The 20,096-nt window shown below is 38.7% G+C and overlaps 1 protein-coding gene across 1 annotated transcript; it reads right to left on the minus strand.

Moving 5' to 3' along the window:
• Positions 1–393: 393 nt before the first annotated feature.
• LOC121315497 (EARP-interacting protein homolog) lies at positions 394–20,036 on the minus strand. The gene is made up of 9 exons (XM_041249628.1): positions 19,832–20,036; positions 17,804–17,887; positions 14,187–14,319; positions 12,565–12,721; positions 11,597–11,696; positions 9,668–9,804; positions 5,600–5,767; positions 3,558–3,725; positions 394–3,093 (listed from the first exon to the last, which is right to left on the minus strand). The coding sequence occupies exons 1-9, from the start codon at positions 19,871–19,873 to the stop codon at positions 2,919–2,921; spliced, it is 1,164 nt and encodes a 387-aa protein (XP_041105562.1). The 5' UTR covers positions 19,874–20,036; the 3' UTR covers positions 394–2,918.
• Positions 20,037–20,096: the final 60 nt, after the last annotated feature.

Here is a 20,096-nt window from a genome sequence, read left to right on the forward strand (position 1 = left end):
GGTTTAGTCTTAATCATAAGGTATTTGTCATAATCACAATATACATTGGCAATAAAAAACCCTACTAAAATTGCTCTAGTCTGTGAGAAGGATGACACTCAGACTCGAGTTCAGGTTTGACAACCAAAACTATACCCAAAGAGAATCCTGAAAGAGGGTAGTTTACCAAGTTTTGGTGAACCAGTAATATCGAGCCTCTACCTATTAAAGCACAAAAATACAACAAAGATTCTTTCATAATGATTTATGAATATATTATGTTTTCTCTTGCATGAAACCTTGTGGTGCAGTAGTGTCACAGCCCAGATGGTATTTGCAGGGAGAGAGACTCAGACACAGAAAGCTGCAAGTTAAATGCGCTAACGCAGTTTATTAAAATAGAACGGACAAAACATTAAACAAAAAACTTGACAAAAAACGGCACAACGGCCAAAATAAAAAGGTTTACAATAACTTACAAATGTAAACATTAGCTAGGACAACACAACACGCAACACGAAACACGGACCTCCACCTCTATTACCAACATTAATTCTACAATTCTAAACTAACACCTGTGAACACCTGTGAACACCTATTTTATACACCTGTGTTTTTATCCCACGTGTGCCCCGCACCATGCGCTGTGGGGCACTCCGGCAGTAGTGATGTTGGCAGCCAAAATGCCGAAAGCAGCGTAGAACACCGGCAGTGGTGGCGGAGCTGGGCACTCCAGCAGTGGAAATGCTGACATCAGTGCAGGGAACTGGGCGTGCAACTAGAATTGGCTCCCTCTTCTTCAGCATTAAAGACAGCTCCCCCTTCTTAGGAGATGGAGCCAGCTTCCTTGCTTGCCTTCAGGAATAACCACCCCTCCCTTTCTTCAGCACTTGAGCCAGCAGCTGTTACTCCTCCTCTTGGTGGGGGCAGCTGACCACAAAGTGCACTGACTCCCTGCAGGTGAGGCACCAACCTGAGGCCTCAAGCGTGATGAGGTAGCCGTCAAAGTCACCCTCCCACAGCACTGGAAGGAGGGGGAATCTGCCTTCGGCATTTGGAGAGCCTTGAGGCGGAGCCATTCCTCACATGACCACCTCTTGGCCAAAGTAGGCCTCCTTGAAGACATGCCCAAAATCCCCACACTCAGCGGCCCCTTCTGCCTCCAACAGGCGCTGCTGCTCTTCCACATTTTCACCCTTCCTTTCTCTTCTCTCCATTTTTTTCTTTTCTTCTTTTAACCTGCAGTTCCTGGTCTGGAACTGCAGGTTAAAAGAAGAAAAGAAAAAAATGTGGTGCAGTAGTGTCACAGCCCAGATGGTATTTGCAGAGAGACTGAGACACAGAAACCTGCAAGTTAAATGCACTAATGCAGTTTATTAACAAAATAAAACGGAAAAAAAACACACTTGACAAAACAAACGGCACAAGGGCCAACAAGGGTTTACAAAAAGTCAAAAATGTAAACACAAGACAGGACAGCACAGCACGGAACACACAACATGGACCTCCACCTTTATCACCAACATTAAATTATTCAATTCTAAACACCCTGGAACACCTATTTTATATTTCCATGTGTTTTGACAGGGAGAAACGCAACCCCTCTCCCTGCCAACCCAATATTCCCCACACCCACACACACACTCAATTCAGCAGTGCTTTCACACTGCCTCAAACCCTCTTCTCTGCTTGTATGATCATTGAGCTCAGCCTTATTTGTATTCTGAAAACACAATATATGAAAATGCACTGTGAGTGGAAGATTTTGGGGGTAGCAACGATAGCCAATTGTCTTGTTTTACAGCCATATTCTTAATGTGAATCACATTTCCAATTGAAATTAAAGCATTGGACTGAATTAAAGTGAATGGAAGTCATTATTTCTAGTTGAAACATTTTTATTGAATCTCTTCCAAATTCATTTTTAGATATACATCTTATTTCAAATGTTTCCAAAATAGTTGCTCAAAACCTCAAAGCTGTTCAGTCTCCGAATACATGACAAGAACCTCAGCCATCATTCTAACACAGTACTGTGTAACAAAAAGTGAACAAAACACATTTTTATTATTATAATTTTATAATTAATGTATACATATACATGTAAGCATGCACTTAGTTTATTTTAAAGGGATGCTTACACTAGATGGAATGCTGGTTAATATTTGTGCTCCCTTTAGGTTTTCGAAAAGATTAGAAGCTACAGCATACATTTAAAATAACTCTGCAACTACAAATATATACAGTACCTACAACTGCCAGTAACTTTTGTTTTTCTGCTCTTTAAAGACATCTGTTGTTTCCTATGTGTGGTTACGTGCATCCAGGTGGCAAACAAAGGTAAGACATACTGTACTTTAGAACATTATGCTGTGCAACTCATATATCATGTAGAAAATTAAACCTGGAATATAGGTTATAATACATTATATTTCAAATATTTGAATGGCGAACCTTGGTTCCTTTCAGTAGCTCCCAGTAGCTTTCCACTTGCTCAATTAAAATAACTACAATATAACTACAATAGATGCATACTGTACGTTCATAGGAAATGTAAATGACATCATAAAAGTTCATAACAGTTCAAAATTATACTAATAATAAATATATCTGTTGGTGTTAAGTACACTTCAGTGGGGATGACACACAGGAAGATGAAGTGACGTACCCCAAGCAAGGCTGAGGATGGATTTTAGGCTATAACAACTAAACCACGCTGCCTTTTGCACTTTGCAACTAACCTGTCAGAGATTCATTTGTTTTCTTTTTAAATATGGCAAGGTAACTTTACAGAACAAGGTATGAAAATGATTAGTGTTTACTTGTTTAACATATGATTTCATGGTATAAATCTACCATTTTTATGGAATGCCCCCCAGCTAATACCGGATAGTATTAAAATGCCAATACAGATGCATTTAAATTTCGATTCCATATTGTTATAACAAGATTTGGTATTTCAGCGCCCTTGGCACTCTGTTTATCACAAGTCTTCCATCGTAACTTAAAGATGCAAAGAGCCAAGGGTCTGCAGACGACCACTCCACAGCATACACGCTGTCCTCATGTTCTTCATAGGTGGCAATTATGCTATCCTGAAGTGGCTCTTTCCTCCTACAACGAGAATTGAAATACTCCTGTAAGAATGTCTAGTGCTCATTAGTATATAAGGATTTAATTTTTGCCCACAAAATGCACAATAGTTCTGCATCCGGCAACCCTTATTGAAGCTCGGTGTACTAGGAAACGCATCACTATTTGAGTTTATTTTTATATACTTTTGCAAACAACTTTATGTTCTTGTTTTAGTAGCAACATTTAATTGCCTGTTTTTTTTTTTTTGTTATGCTAAGAATCAATTAGCAATTGACAGCATTTGGTTACGGTTTTGAAATCAATTTCTGGACTCTTCTGTACTGTTATCTTCAGTAAACATGTGCTGTGCTATCCCAATGTTTCAAAATTAATAAAACGAAAAGTAATGAAACACTTGATGGTACTGCAGAGAGCTTGCCAACACTGAGTGGTGAGCCATTACCCAGTTTGAATACTTCGAGTATTATAAGTGTATCACATACTTATCCTCCTGGGGATTGTCTTCTTGGTCACTCAGGTCGTCTTCATCCACCAGATGACCAAAGGGCTCTGAAGAGATGGACACCATGTTGGAGAGGATGACTCTGCTGTCACTGCTGCCTGTCAGCACCAGCTGATCATGAGATTGATTGTACCTCACACTCCACACCCTGTGAAACAATGCAAAAGGCAAGCCACAGGGCAATTCAACGCACAGCCTTATTTCAGTGACATACATCCCCTGCTACGGATGTGAATACTAAATTAGACCTAACTTGTGCTAAAGAATGTCCTGAGCAAGATTCATCACAATTGCATAAGTGGTTCTATTGATATACATTATCTCTACTAAGTGGAACATGCAGAGGGAACAAACAGACAGACTGGGCACAACCATATACCCCCGGATTCTAATGGTCTCAATAACTTGTGCTAAAGAATGCTATTAGCAATTTTCATAGAAATTGGATGAGCAGCTCTATGAATAGATAAACATTGAAAGTGTGACATATAGTACAGTGCAGACAGATAGCCTCCATATGCAGTTATAAGTAAGCTGTGTAACTTGTGATTCCAGGTGTTATCAAATAGTATGCATTGAGATTATACTGTAAATGAAAGTCTTTGAACATGTGATCTTTCAGCAAAGAAGAAAGCATGTCACGTACTGATCCTATAATGCAAGGCAGCAGTTGTGTGATTCCCTGTAAGCATACTGCTCTGGGTACTGCATCACAGATCACACAGCTCTCATACTACTGCGGGTACTGCAGCACAGATCACACAGCTCTCTCATACTGCTCTGGGTACTGCAGTACAGATCACACAGCTTTCATACTGCTGTGGGTACTGCATCACAGATCACACAGCTCTCTCATACTGCTGTAGGTACTGCAGCACAGATCACACAGCTCTCTCATACTACTGTGGGTACTGCATCACAGATCACACAGCTCTCTCATACTGCTACTGCATCACAGATCACACAGCTCACAGATCACACAGCTCTCCCATACTACTGTGGGTACTGCAGCACAGATCACACAGCTCTCTCATACTACTGTGGGTACTGCAGCACAGATCACACAGCTCTCATACTACTGTGGGTACTGCATCACAGATCACACAGCTCTCTCATACTACTGTAGGTACTGCATCACAGATCACACAGCTCTCACACTGCTGTAGGTACTGCAGCACAGATCACACAGCTCTCTCATACTGCTGTAGGTACTGCAGCACAGATCACACAGCTCTCTCATACTGCTGTAGGTACTGCAGCACAGATCACACAGCTCTCTCATACTGCTGTAGGTACTGCATCACAGATCACACAGCTCTCTCATACTACTGTGGGTACTGCATCACAGATCACACAGCTCTCATACTACTGTGGGTACTGCATCACAGATCACACAGCTCTCATACTGCTGTGGGTACTGCATCACAGATCGCACAGCTCTCTCATACTGCTGTAGGTACTGCAGCACAGATCACACAGCTCTCTCATACTGCTGTGGGTACTGCATCACAGATCACACAGCTCTCATACTACTGTAGGTACTGCATCACAGATCACACAGCTCTCTCATACTGCTGTGGGTACTGCATCACAGATCACACAGCTCTCATACTACTGTAGGTACTGCATCACAGATCACACAGCTCTCTCATACTGCTGTGGGTACTGCATCACAGATCACACAGCTCTCTCATACTACTGTGGGTACTGCATCACAGATCACACAGCTCCCATACTACTGTGGGTACTGCATCACAGATCACATAGCTCTCTCATACTGCTGTGGGTACTGCAGTACAGATCACACAGCTTTCATACTGCTGTGGGTACTGCATCACAGATCACACAGCTCTCTCATACTGCTGTAGGTACTGCAGCACAGATCACACAGCTCTCATACTACTGTGGGTACTGCATCACAGATCACATAGCTCTCATACTACTGTGGGTACTGCATCACAGATTACACAGCTCTCTCATACTGCTGTGGGTACTGCAGCACAGATCACACAGCTCTCTCACCAATGGGAGTGCTCTTCCAGACTCTTGACAGGTTCATTAATGTTCCTGACGTCCCAGAATTTGACCTTGCAGTCATCTCCACAACTGGCCAGATAGTACTGCTTGTTTGGGTTGAAGTCCAAGTCTCTCACCAGTTGGCCATGTGCATTTTCTATACAGTATATCTGTCTGTATCACAAGGGAAGAAAACATTTGCATTGATCTCCAAAGTCACTCAACAACATTTACATGAGCGCTTTGCCCCCGAAAGTGGGGGACTGGATTTGTTTTATTTATATGGTGTTGGTAGTGTTGGTGTTAGGGGGGTACTTAGACTGAATGCATACTGATCAGTAGTCAACAGCATAAAGGGTGGGATTTTAACAATGAAATGGAAACAAATAGATCTAATTCTCTTATATCTATTTTACACCACTGGGTAGAAAACAAAATACTGCTGTGAAACACTGGCTACTCGAGTGACTTTACTGTAAGTCAGAGAGACATATCTCCAGATTTCACTAAACGGGAACTGGAAAAATGGAGCAGGAAATGATGTTTGTTTAAGGATCCAGACACATTTAGATGTTTTCCTTCTAAAAATGAAATCTGGATTCCACAAAGCTGGATGTAACACACTTGACAAAGTTATAGGGATTTAGTCTTCCTTCCCTAAGCTGGTGGACATTGTGAAACCAAATTTAAAGTCTTCTCTCCTTTAAGGCAACAGAAGTTATTACAAGACATCCCTCTCCCTGGTTTAGTGATAAATCACTTTGTGCTGAGGGGATAAACTGTATCTTTTAAAAGCTTGCAGAGGCCTTGGTTTCTATGGCAACCGCTGTGCACAAAATTACTTCATTGCTTATCAAAATCAAACCAGAGCTGCAGAAAAAAAAAATCTCTTCTATGGTTTATTAGAAACACAATCCTATGGATTAGGTTCAATTAGCATGCTCCTGAAATTAAGAAATACATTGGGTGAAGCAGGTGATGTCACTTAATTTACTGGTAAAGTTATATTTTCCATTATATTATCCAACATTTTATGTAACATACATGTTTGCCTAGCATGTGAATCATATATATATTTTATATACATACACACATACTAATTCAAATATTAGATTTCATGTCTCTGATTTACAGGTTGTAATTTGGTATTACTTGTATTAATAAAAATATAATCAATATAGTAATAATGCCTGAGTGATATGCTGATTAGGGTACTGGATTCTATAAAATACAGAATAGGCTATAAGACAGAGAAAGAGCAAACACTATTAACAACAACTATAGAAGTCTACATAAGAGAAATAGCCAAAGACCTGCTGTTTCAAACGAAAAGAAAACAAAAGCTGAACTGCATCAAATCAGAAAAAATTAACAACTGCTAACTACATGTTAGAGGCTACAAATAATACTATGACAGACACAGGGGTAAAAGAAAACCCAAAGCTGGTTTTCATTTCTAAAAGAAATGGGTCAGTCCTTCTTAATGAAGAATATGGAGTGGAGCAGCCAACCATCTTGAAGCTCGCCTCAGCAGCGACTCTGTTTGTGCTTGCTTTCACGCTTTGCGCACAAGTCCAAGTATGAATTTTGAGTGATTCACACAAAGAACATCCTTTATGACAGGCATAGCTAATGTCTGAAACATCAGACAAACAATTGCTTCCTAGCTCTGCAGACACACATTATATATACACTCTCATACAGTATGTAGCTATATGATATTAAGCAAGGCTTACATTCAATATAAAACGTGAAATAATTAGTTGTTGATGAGTCAGTATTTTAACAATCTGACTTCATTATCACTTGGCCATTTTAAGAAAAACTAAGCTAAAGCATCCAAGACTGCCCTCTAAAGTGTGTTAGTGGAGTAGGTGAGAAATGCATCTTTGAGTGCTTTCATAGCTATAGGGAAGCGCTTACTGTCAAGCATACTTGAATTTTGTATTGAAATCTGATGTTGCCACGCCACTAAATGCTAGAGGCGAGGACCCAGCCTGGGGATTGTCTGCCAGGGCTCTTCAGGTGCCTGAACAGTAGTGGTTGCTGGAATACGAGGAGGTGAACAAGCTCTATTTGAATCTTCATCCCCAACTTGTGAATGGTATTCAGACCTCTGCAGTTTTACAATAAATCTCCCGAAACCTGCTTATAAAATGTCTTCAGTCTACAACTTGATTCCACAACATAGATTCATTTAAATACCAGTAAATAAACAATGCTAGTCCTTTTGGAAAAGCTGTAGTAGTATAGTCACTGTGACACTGCTGTGCTGTGTTCCATGTGAGAACTGGAACCCCTCAGGAATGTGACACTGCTGTGCTGTGTTCCATGTGAGAACTGGAACCCCTCAGGAATGTGACATTGCTGTGCTGTGTTCCATTTGAGAACTGGAACCCCTCAGGAATGTGACATTGCTGTGCTGTGTTCCATGTGAGAACTGGAACCCCTCAGGAATGTGACATTGCTGTGCTGTGTTCCATTTGAGAACTGGAACCCCTCAGGAATGTGACATTGCTGTGCTGTGTTCCATGTGAGAACTGGAACCCCTCAGGAATGTGACATTGCTGTTCTGTGTTCCATGTGAGAACTGGAACCCCTCAGGAATGTGACATTGCTGTGCTGTGTTCCATGTGAGAACTGGAACCCCTCAGGAATTATTTTCGCAGGCCACAGGAATATCATTAGTCCTTAATTGTAACTGGAATACTGTTTATGTTATATCTGATAGAGCACAGTAAGCTATACCTGAGAGATGTGATTTGGCTTATTCCAAAGAAAGATGCAAAAACACACATGTATTCCTTAAGTACCCAAATATCTGGCATACAAACTGAGTAAGTCAACACTTCTCTCCTCTTACCTGGCCCCTCATATTGCCGCAGCGGCCACTCTCCAAGTACCATTCTAACCCCATCGCTTTTCTGGCTGTTTACTTAGATTTACACATGGCTGGTAAAACCCCACTATTACTAACAACATCAAAGATGAAACATTTGGGAATAGTTCTATAATCAGCCACCTCTGCTACAGACGAAGAAAGTGACCCATTCTGAGAGCAGAAAGTAATTCACAAGAGGCACAAACAACATGATGAAATGAATTGTTAAAGACTCTAGATTAAAGATTTAAAATCAACATGTTAAGCTAATTCAATAATTTTAACCGCTGGATGCAAATTACCAAGCCCTAGTTCACTCAAGTATCAGGTCTATATAAATTTCTTTACACAGTTTGAAGCACAACATCTTGTATTATGTCTTAACAACAACATAATCTGATAATCATACTATTTGCATGCCAATGTGTAGATACAAATAGCGTGTTGCGGCTTTGACGATGCACACAAAAGACAATCTGCAATCTGTCGCATACACTTCAATGCAAGTAGCTGTCCCCCCCATGACTCATTTGTTTGTCTGTCAAAAGAATGCCTGACATCTATTCTGCATTATATAAAAGCTGCATCTCCCTATTGATGAATCACTGGTTTAGTAACAATGGGCAGACCAGCAGGTCAAGCAAACATTACTAGAGGGCAGATTGTAAGTTCCCGGTTGGCAGTTGATTCTTTTCTGCGAGGATTAGCTCACTTCATGATACAGCTGTGGGGAAAACTATTTACTAGAGAGCACCAGAAAACCACAGGTGCAGGTATCAGACAATGGCAAGCAAGAATCCTAATGGCGTTATTTGTACTTTTTTCTTATTTTATCCAAGACAAATGGTGGGTTTAGTGAGCAGAAAGTAAAGGTTTTCACAGCTCAATGTAGGCTATTATAGCATGAATGTTGGCTGATAGTGTTCAAAAACGATGTTGAAATCAGACGAGTATGAAGAGAAATGCTATTATTAACTGTAAAACGCCCCTCATATTAGGATGGCTCCTACACATAAGCTGCTAATCTTCCTTTTTTCATGTCCAGTCGGTATAGCCTAAAGATATCATCATGTTAGGCTGAGCCACTGCTGTCAATATTTGGGTGCATTTGGCTGGTAAACAACTTGAAGACACCATACCGCAGTGAAAGACCTGTGCTAGTGCTTGCCAGAAAGCTGCTTTGTTTCAATTACCGCATGCTCCTAATGTCCCAGCCTCGTATGGCCGTGTCGTTGGCAGTCGCAACCTGTGTGCAGTTGTGATGGGGACTCCATCGGCCAGACGTCAATTTTAACTGCCCCTTTCCTTCCAGTGTTGTAGAGCTGGAAATCTATTCAAAACAAAGACAGATTTAAAAAATGTAGGATTTGTCAAAACTAAAATCAGAATTATATAAAACACATACATTTTTTTAAATTTAAGCAGGGTAAGAATGTTTTTTTTTCTTTTATAACTATGATATACTATATACTGCTGTACATACGAAAGGTCTTTTTGTCTCAATTAACATTATCTAAACATATTTCCTATAGACAAGACCGTCCAATTACCTCACTTACTGTAAACACCTTTTTGCCATTTGTGCACCACTCAATTTAATATTGCGTTGTCCATTTACATGCTAACTCAGTTGTAAAGGCATGTCTTTGTTTGCCCTTCAATGCTGACATTTATGGCACCTAATTTCTTTACATAAACCGACACAGTCACCCATCATAACTGCACAAAGGTTGCGACTATAAAAGGGGTTAATTGTACCCAGTTAAAAACACTAAACGTATTTAGTTTCTCCTCATCTGTAATTTATTTATAATGGCTATTTGCATAATCTCCTTTCCTATTCTGAGGGTTTTATTTCTCCACCCACCTTTCTTTCTTTTTTTAATTGAATGTGTCCAATTATAATTTTCCCACGATTTTCTCCCAATTTGGAATGCCCAATCGCTTTTCTCCTCACCGCAGCAATTCCCCACATGGCTGAGGAGACCTGAGGATCCAGTGGGCGTCCGATCCCAAGACAAGCCAGCTTCCATTTTCAGCCAGGAACTCAAGAACGGATGTCAGTGAGCTGCTGACCTCTGGAGGACAAAGGCTGGCCTTGCAGGTGTCCTGCAGCTCACTGGGCACCTGGCCAGCAGGGTTCACTGTAGAGCGATGAGGAGAAACGGTCCATGCCGGCTCCATCTCCCCAACTCACGGGAGCGCCAGAGCCAATGAGACGCTCCCCTTGGAGTCCCAGTGAAGACCGGCCTACTTTGCATAGCCAGGACACGAAGCTGCACTGTATGACTCTACCCTGCGCACCATGTGGCTGGGTTTCTACCAGGTGAGTCACTCGGGGACCCCCCATCCACCCTACCCAAGCCTGGTTTATCTCATCCTCAGTTTCTGAATTAATGTTTGATCACTATGTATTTTAGTGTGTCTCTGGAATTTCAGTCCCTAGCTAGTGTTTGCTCAAGTTAACCAGACAAAGCAAATTGTTTAGGATTTACTTGAACAGTTAATAGGGGATTGAGCATGTTGGAAATTGCGCCACTGTGAAGTTACAATCTCGCCATGTTGCAAGTTGCTCCTCTTCTAAACTCATTTCACATTTAATGGGCTCTGTTTAGACAGCAAGGCCGAATAGCTCCTATCCGCATGCCTATATGAAATTAGCATTATCATGCTGTTGCCCATTTCACAATCACTGCATAAAAACAGAAAGAATGGTGAATGGGCAAGTTTCTCCAAAACAATATGCTATCAGTTGTGAAGGCAATCCATCTAACTGCTATGAAATCTAGATGGGACTGGCAGGTCACAATGTACACTCTGGTATACACTGTTTACTCTACACTTACCAAGTATAAACCTCTTCAATCTCATGTACTGTGCATATTATTTAATTGGCTCTTGATAGTTCATCATCCCCCAAACCAAAGTAAACAAGAAATGCACTACACACATTGTGAGTGTTACTTGGCCACTAACCTCCCTGGCCTAGTGGGTACTGCCTATCACAGAGACCTAGTGGAAGCTTCAAGGCAAAGATGGAGTAGATTTTTGTTATTTACCAATTCCATACTAATCCTATAAAACAGCTCACATCATCTCTTTATATTTATATTATATCTTACCACTGCCTTGCTGGAACTTTCCTGCAAGTCCCACAGCTGCACATGGTTATCTGCAAGTGAAATCAGTCTTTTGCCATCACCCATGGGCTCCCAGAGGACACTAAAACACAAACATTAAAAGTATCATTAATGTATTTTTTAAATTGTATTTCTTGCTGTTGAAGATAGGACAAATACTGAATTACTGTATGTGAACAAACACTGATTGCTTGAATCGAATGTAATGTATACCTAATTATACCAAAAAAAACATTATTCATAAACAAAGGCATATTATTTTATAGTGATGCAATAATGTATGTCTGGAATAAAAAACAAAACAAACCAAAAAACATTACATTGTACTAGAGTATATGGTTCCCCTTCTTCCTTAGGATATTTGATGATACTGTGCTGTGTACTCTGTTCAGTTTTAATTTACTTTATTTGTTATACTATAATTCAGTGCTATTTTATCATTTAAAACAAAAATACAGTGAATTAAATATTTAGAAATCATAACCAAACATTCAAATGCAATGTTAATCTTAATATTTAACATTTCTTCCTAGAACTAGGGCTAACAATTTGCTATGAAAGAGTAGGAATATGAATACAGTATGTTAACTGTGAGAGAACTATTATTCTTCTATTTCATTGTCAATGATAAACAATCAAACAAAACATCTTTAACAGGTAAGACCTTTAAAAAAAATCTCTCTCTCTCTCTCTCTCTCTCTCTCTCTCTCTCTATATATATATATATATATATATATATATATATATATATATATATATATATATATATATATCATATTGAATCTTTGCTGTGCAGACAAAACATATACCCTTCACTAGAGCCAAAGTATCTAGGTCAGTCAATAGCTTGTCTTTAAAAAGAAAATGTGGAAAACACTATCGAATAATACATTCAACCCTGGATACTCTACTATAGGTATAAAGGGTTGAATCAATACTTGGGTTCCTACCAAGCCATATTGCCTTGGGCTGTGTTGTCAAGGTGACAGAGAAGCTCTAGGGTCTGAGGGTTGCTTGATGAATCATCGGGGGATTCATGATTGCCTGATTCCAATTCCTTCGGCATCCTCCACACAGCTGCACATGTTACCACTTTACTGTCTGAAGCTAGGCAACAGAGACCAGTGTTAGAGGATCACCTCATACATGAGAGATACACTTTGGTGCCCAGCAATTAAACAAAAAAGAAGAAAAATTACAATAATAGGCTGACAATTGTGGTCATGGTACCCTTATCCACCACCATTTCCCTTTCTCTTTCTCAAATGTAGCTTGAATAATTATCAGAAATGACATGACTATTGTTCTGAATAATGACAGTCCTAGCTGGATTTAACAGGGATCTGTTACTGAATACAAATGTGCACCCCTAGCTGAGACACCAAACAGTTTGGATGAAAAAGATCTTTTATATATTGCGTGACTATATTTCAGAATCGTTGGCACACTTGGTACAGTTTGAATTTATCATTGCAGTAGACAAAGACATTTAAAATATATTGAATTGTTTTCAAAATATTGAGAAAGAACCTCATTGTCGCAATATACAGTATGTGACATATTGAACTTGTTCAACACTGTTGACCTACACACACGTCTCGGAAGGATAACTCCACTGCAAACGGCACACTAGCACACTCATGCATGTATTGATCTCTATGTATTTATATTTTAATTTAGTTAAACTATTTTAACTATTTGTCCTTTGGTAGTTTTCCTGTAAAAGGAAAACATTACTGAGCTTCACCTGACACACACATTTTGTACTAGCCACAATTAGGGTCCACTGACAAAAGTGGAATGGCTCAAAGTGGTAGGCAATAAAAATTGGTCTTGACTTCTACTCTATATTTATACCAGACATATTCTATTGTTTAAGTGCTGCCCTTGAGAGCTTGTAGTTTTGTAACAGTACTGTCATGTTCTTTGTTTCATAAAAAAAATCTGTGCATATTGCAGCTGAAGTAAACAGTTTTGATGAAAAATGATAATTTACAAGCAGCACTGGTCTACTTACAGTACGGGACCTGTGCCATGATGGAGCAAAATAAAGAAATGTGTTGCTTGAAAACCTGCATTTAGATAATGTGGGTTACACCATTAGTGGAGTCTCTCTCATACTCTGATCCGATAAATGTAGTACTATCGGCAAAAACCTTTGAGAAATCCATCTTGTTGTACTGGCAGAGCTATATTTTGTGTAAATGTTTCACAGCTTCTTGAGTGTAACATCATTATATATTCATGTTAATTCCTGTTTTATTCACATTCCAATATAACAGTGGTGAATGTTATAATAACCTCCCATGGCTTGACCAGGAAACTAGTTAATGATCTGCCACTTTATAAAACAGTTTATTATCTCGTTCAATTTATGCTTTACTGGCAATACGCAAGTACTGACCACCTGCAAAATACATTAATCATATTAAATACTGGTTTGATGGCCCTGGCTGTATTTCCCACATTACAGTTATTCAAACACCAGTAAGACATTACTTTTGCTTCTGTGTTTGTATCCAAACCTTTGCTAGTGCTGCACTGTATAATTGACCATCTGTACCTCACTTACTTTTACTGTAGCATGTTGTCAGCACACTTTTATCTGCAGGACTTGCACTGAGGTGCCATATCTCTCCAACTTGGTGCAACAGCACATTCTTATTAATGATGTTATTTTCATCATCAAAGTCAACAATGTGTATCTGAAAAATAAAAAAAATAAAAAAAAAGATGGGAGTCTTGCACCCAGTCCTGCGTCTCAGAATCTGTTTGCATAACATCACAATGGCCTGAAATTCCAGGAATTCAAGCAATCAGGCCCCTCCTGAACAATCTGCTCTGGACTGATTGCACTTTTCAGAGCTGTGTATCAGCTATGTCTGTTCAGCAGGTCTACTGCTATAATGTCCTGATTGCTGAAACTCCTGACTCCTGATCATTTAAATACAATTAAGGGTATTCAAATGTACACTGTATTCTGTAAAGGTAAAGACTTAATCCCAGCATACACAAGGAAACGTGTTTCCAGAAACAATATGTCTAGTTGCTATACAGTAATTTGTACCAAGAGGGAACCAAACAAGAAGAGAATAGTGTCCTTAATAAACTGGATGTGATTCTTTACATAACTTCAATCACTAGTTTGGGTAGAACATTTCTTCAAATAAACTATAATTATTACACTAATGCTAAAACGGTATTTGAGTGCAAGTTTCAAATAGCACTGAAAGTTAGGCTAATTTTGATTTTAATACAAAAATAAGTGCCAGAGACATCTGAAAATGAGAGACAAAGAAACTGAATTTGAAATATTATTATTATTATTATGATGATGATGATGTTTAATCAGCAGACACCTTTATCCAAGGTGACTTAGAGAGACTGGAGTGTGTCAACTATGCATCAGCTGCAAAGTCACTTACACCCACATCTCACTGAAAGAAGGAGCACAAGGCTGTTAAGTGACTTGCTCAGGGTCACAGAGTGAGTCTGTGAGTGAGGTGGGATTTGAACCCGGGGAGCTCCTGGTTACAGGACCTTTTCTTTAACCAATGGACCACACAGCCTCCTATCAAGTAGTAGAGGTTAATAATAATGACCATCGAACAGCGGTGACTGCAATATAAACTGTTAAAGTTTCCAGTGGCAAGCAATTAATAGACGCTGTATTTAATTACAGTATACAGTACCTCATATCAATGTGAGGCAAATAGTTACAACTGGCCAAGAGTTTACCCAGGAACAATAAAGGTTATTTTATACTACATGCTGTTTCTTAGTGATCGAGAGAAGCGAGACCATTAACCTTGTGATGAACCATATCTGATTAAAATGATAACGCCTACAGATTCTTCTATGGAGGAGAGCAGAACACAAATGAGAAAATCCTTAATTGGTCTAATTTTAGAAAATACAGCTGAGCAATAACTGCACCTCAGCAAGTAAACACTTTGTAATCCAATAGGCATGGGGTCAGTTAACACGTTGTTCTGGCCAGGCAAACCTTCAACTTTTTCTTATTCTTTGTATATGCAACAAGATAGAGCTGTATGTTATGAAGACCATATTTAAAAGGCATTTATCAGCCTTACAGTAGATCACGAAACGTGTTTCTTATAAATCTACACAAACGAGACCTACAGCTATTGGCAATAGTTTTGCATCAGTCTATAGAATGAACTAATATGTTAACGTCAATAATGCTATGTTAACATATTGAATGACATACCGCTTTTTGTTTTCCATATACTTAACGTAAAACTGACAACAATTTTAAAATGTGACATTTCGGAATACTGTACAACTGATATGGCTTCCGGTAGACTTTTGCGATATCATTTTGTAGTTTCTTTGATTACACAATGTCAAATAAAACATCTAAATTATGTTCATATTGTTATTTTTTTAAACTATGTGTCAAACTAAAATTCTAGGTAATGCAAAACCTTTGCCCATAGCTGTACATAACTATAACAGTATGCAATGTATCAACTTATTTAATTGTCTATAATCTTATTATCAAATATCTCATTTTCATTTATGGTAGTTTAGCGGTTTTCACAAACAACACATATTGGCACAGGTGTCAACCTGGGTGCCCTGTGCAGAAATAAGCATTGCTTCATTCCCAAAGCCTGGTGAAACTGATGTTTGCCCAAAACTGGTGTAATTTATATACAGATATGCAAGAGAGGATGTACTGGAGAAGCCATGCTATATAATGAGATTGCTTGTTTAGTGTTAGACTGCCAATGTGATAGACATCATTATACCACACTATCACATATGCACAGGGTATCAGCAGGTGCAAGATGGGAGGTAAAATGATCTGGCACAGTCTATGAAAGTGTGACTAAAAGTACTGTGACATACCTGTCAAACCTGCATCTGTTATATGATGTGGGTTATAGCCTAAGAGACGTTACGCACAGGGTGTCACAGCTCCCATGTGAAGTACACTACACATTAATACAGTGCTGATTTTTCACTTTGCTATTGTTATACTGATTCCTACCAACAGGGTGCACCCCAAAGAAGGAGGCTTTTAAATGCTGTCTCACAGAGAAGCTTGTTTCGAGATCAACGCATTATGATAAATGCTTTCGTGATTTTGTCTGAAACCTCAACCAATTTGAACGTTTTTTTTTTTTATCTTCAACAAAACTATTTGACATCTATTCCAAAAAAAGGTCAAGGATATATTTTAATTTCAATGTGAGGGTACTGGACCATTAATTAATGAAGGTCATTTCTAATTCTTTCAGTGTATTCTCTAGAACAGTCCACAGACTGAGAACCAAGGTGTTAAACACGGCCATTTGATGATCCTGTGTCCAGATTCCACCCCTGGGTACACAAACATGCCAGGACATCTGGACAGGTGGAGGTACCTTTCTAGTTTCAACACAATTGGGTGCTGTTGCCTGATAGTAAACTCTGAACACAATAATTGCAGTTGTCTCCTCTATTTTTTTAAGATCACACAGCATGCTCTTGTTGTGCTACATAAATTGTGTTTATTGCTAAAGCATCATCACCTTTGAGACTGCTCCTCGTGGAAGATAATTAAGATCTACAGTTTTGAATATAGAAGCATCTGCCAACCGAGCCCTCTAATAAAGTTGGACAGAACTGCTTTTTTGCCCATTGTTACTGAAACAGGGATATTTAGCCTTTATATTTTGCAGAATACATGTCAGAGATGCAGTTTGCACAATACGTTAATCAGTCAGGTGAAAGGCAGCCCATTATTGCTGTGTGTGTGTGTGTGCTATTGTTTGAAGATTCAGTTTTATTTGCCTAACCCCATGTGTAGATCTTTTTTTTTACCAACAATAATAAAACTAACCATGCATAACAACAAATAATCTTCTGAAGTTGTGTTCATGCTCTACTTTTCTAAGCCACCTGAAGTTGAAAATGTAGTTAGAATTCCTGCTAGAAAACTGTGCCGTGCCTAATGCTTTGTTGTCTGTGAAGTCAAAAGAGTGTGGATCATCTACAAACACAACTGGAACATTGTGCAGTAAAACTTTATAGAGCTCATGAATGTCATTGAAAACCATTAACATGGCACACACTTATATGGGGTTTTACTGCAGGCAATGAGTCATCACAGGTATAGCGCTACCTTCTAATGATTTTTATTTATTCCAAACACATTTGTTATTTACTGTAAGATAGTACCTGATTGTCATATTTGAAAGATTGTGTGCCAACAAGAAACCGTATGGACTCTGTTTCTGCAGTTTGGGCTGTCAAAGCACGTGCCTAAAAACAATCAAACAAAAAAAGTTATTGAAAACACAGGCCCATTTTAACCCCTTACGGTACACAAGGAATTGAGCGGTTATCCAAACAGGTTCTTAAAATACATTTGAGAGTGACTCAAGCATCACGATGTGGATGACCAGATCCAACCTGTCAGTAAAACACAAACCCTGTTTCGTGCACCTTGTTTAAAAAATAAGAACGTATAATTATATTTGTGAAACACATATGTCCCTTGTGCCTTAAAGGGTTAAAACAGGGGAACACTGCTTTTTTTTTAATGTAGACTATTATTTTAGCAGTTCCATCAATTAAAAAGATGTCACAGATGTACATTTATTAACATGGAACAGTCAGCACATACATTAAGAGACTATTCAATGAAGACAGTTTTTCCGCTGTTGGCAATTATCTGAAGTCTTCCTCTCTGTAGAGCCATGCAATGTTGTTCCAGCAGTGTTTGTTTCTGCTGGTGATAGAAAATGTTAATCCCTAATGCTCAGTAAGATCCCATTATCTAGCTGTGCAGTCAGATCAGCAGGGTTCTGCAGTGCTTCTTGCTGGAGGGGAGTGCACCATATGGGATTGCGTATTTCCATGACGAGAAATCAGCAGTGGGTCTTCCTGTGGTTCCACTGATCAGTTTGACAATCCAAACAATGTATTCTACCAACTGGCAGCATCTAAAATGCTGAAGAACAAAACTCCAGACCAACAAGGTGGAGGTCTGTACCAAACAATCAATGCAAAACACAGCTGCTTTTTGTAGAATTGTAAAATTATATATCTGGTTTGAGTTCCTGCTTCATCAAATGCAGAGCACATAAGCAAAACTGTTCAAGTTTGTTCACTAAAAAAAAAAAAAAAAAAAAAAAACCTGTAAACCATTGCAAATGAGTCTATGTCAGGGTTATACAGTTGGTCTAATAATGATGAAACTCAATAACATCTCCCTGTAAATAAAGTAAACAAATCACACTCACACACATATGGCACTATCTGAAGGCAACAATGGCAAGAATGTCAATGTTTTTCCAGTATTAATTCCTTGCATATTATATTTATATAGTTTTTCACAGATCCCACCAATAAACAGGGATGTGTTTCCAGCTTTGGAGCCCTACCTTATACTCCTCAGGCAGTAAAGTGTTATTTTAAATCAGCGTTGTCCAACTGAAGGCTCTGCTATAGGGCCCGATTTAGAGGTGAAGTATCGCATTCACAGTCTTAATAGAAAAGAAGAAAAACATCCAACCCTAATTGTTCTGTATTCCTAGAAACTGGATAACACTTAGCTGCAATATTTTATTTAAAGAGCACTCGATTAGCTATACTAAATATAATATATTTAAAATAGGAAGCATGGTGTCAAGGCTGCTGTTGCTCTTTCATCCCAAAAAGACTCTAAATGTAGGCTATCCAAACTACTGCATCTTGCAACACCTGAATTATATTATGCCTGTGTTCAATTAAAGTAATGGGATAACACTTGTACTGTAGTTTCAATGTACTTCACGGTAAGCTGTCTACATAACTGTATGTGGGAATACGATTTTAATTAGAAACTGCAATTTGCAACTTGAATATAACACGTTTTGATTTTTAAAAAATGAGTTTGGTACAACAATTTTACATTGCATTATGAATGTTCGTAAAACATCAACATCTCGTTTTAATCGTGTGAAACATTGGAGTTGACAAGAAAATAGCTTTTTGGTATACAGTGTAACTTTAGTGTTTAGTAATTACAGTACTGCAATACTGCTTAATTATTTTCAGTCGTGATCAAGGCCGTCAGCTGAATCATATTTATATAACGTATATCGTTCTTTTTTTTCGAAAACTAATATTATTTCACATAATTGATTTATAATATTTCTGATTCATAAAAGTGTGTCATATAGACTAAAATAATTTGTGACAACTGACCGGCATTGCACGTACCTGGAATTCAAGGCCATATATAACAGGTGCATCATCTTCCATATTTCAAAATATGTTAGCTCACTCTCCTTTTGTTTATTCAGCAGCTTCAATGATACAAGCAAGCTTCGTTCATGCGTTTACTGCTTCCTGGTGTATGTTATATTGAAAACTGGATACGATTACACGATTTTCTTTCGTAAACCATATGCAATGAATGGATGTAGTTCTATTTTAATCGCAAAGCTTTTCGTGAATACACTCTTGCGGTCCAGCCTGACACCTG

This window comes from Polyodon spathula, chromosome 5, assembly GCF_017654505.1.
Source record: "Polyodon spathula isolate WHYD16114869_AA chromosome 5, ASM1765450v1, whole genome shotgun sequence".
NCBI classification, from domain to species: Eukaryota; Metazoa; Chordata; class Actinopteri; order Acipenseriformes; family Polyodontidae; genus Polyodon; species Polyodon spathula.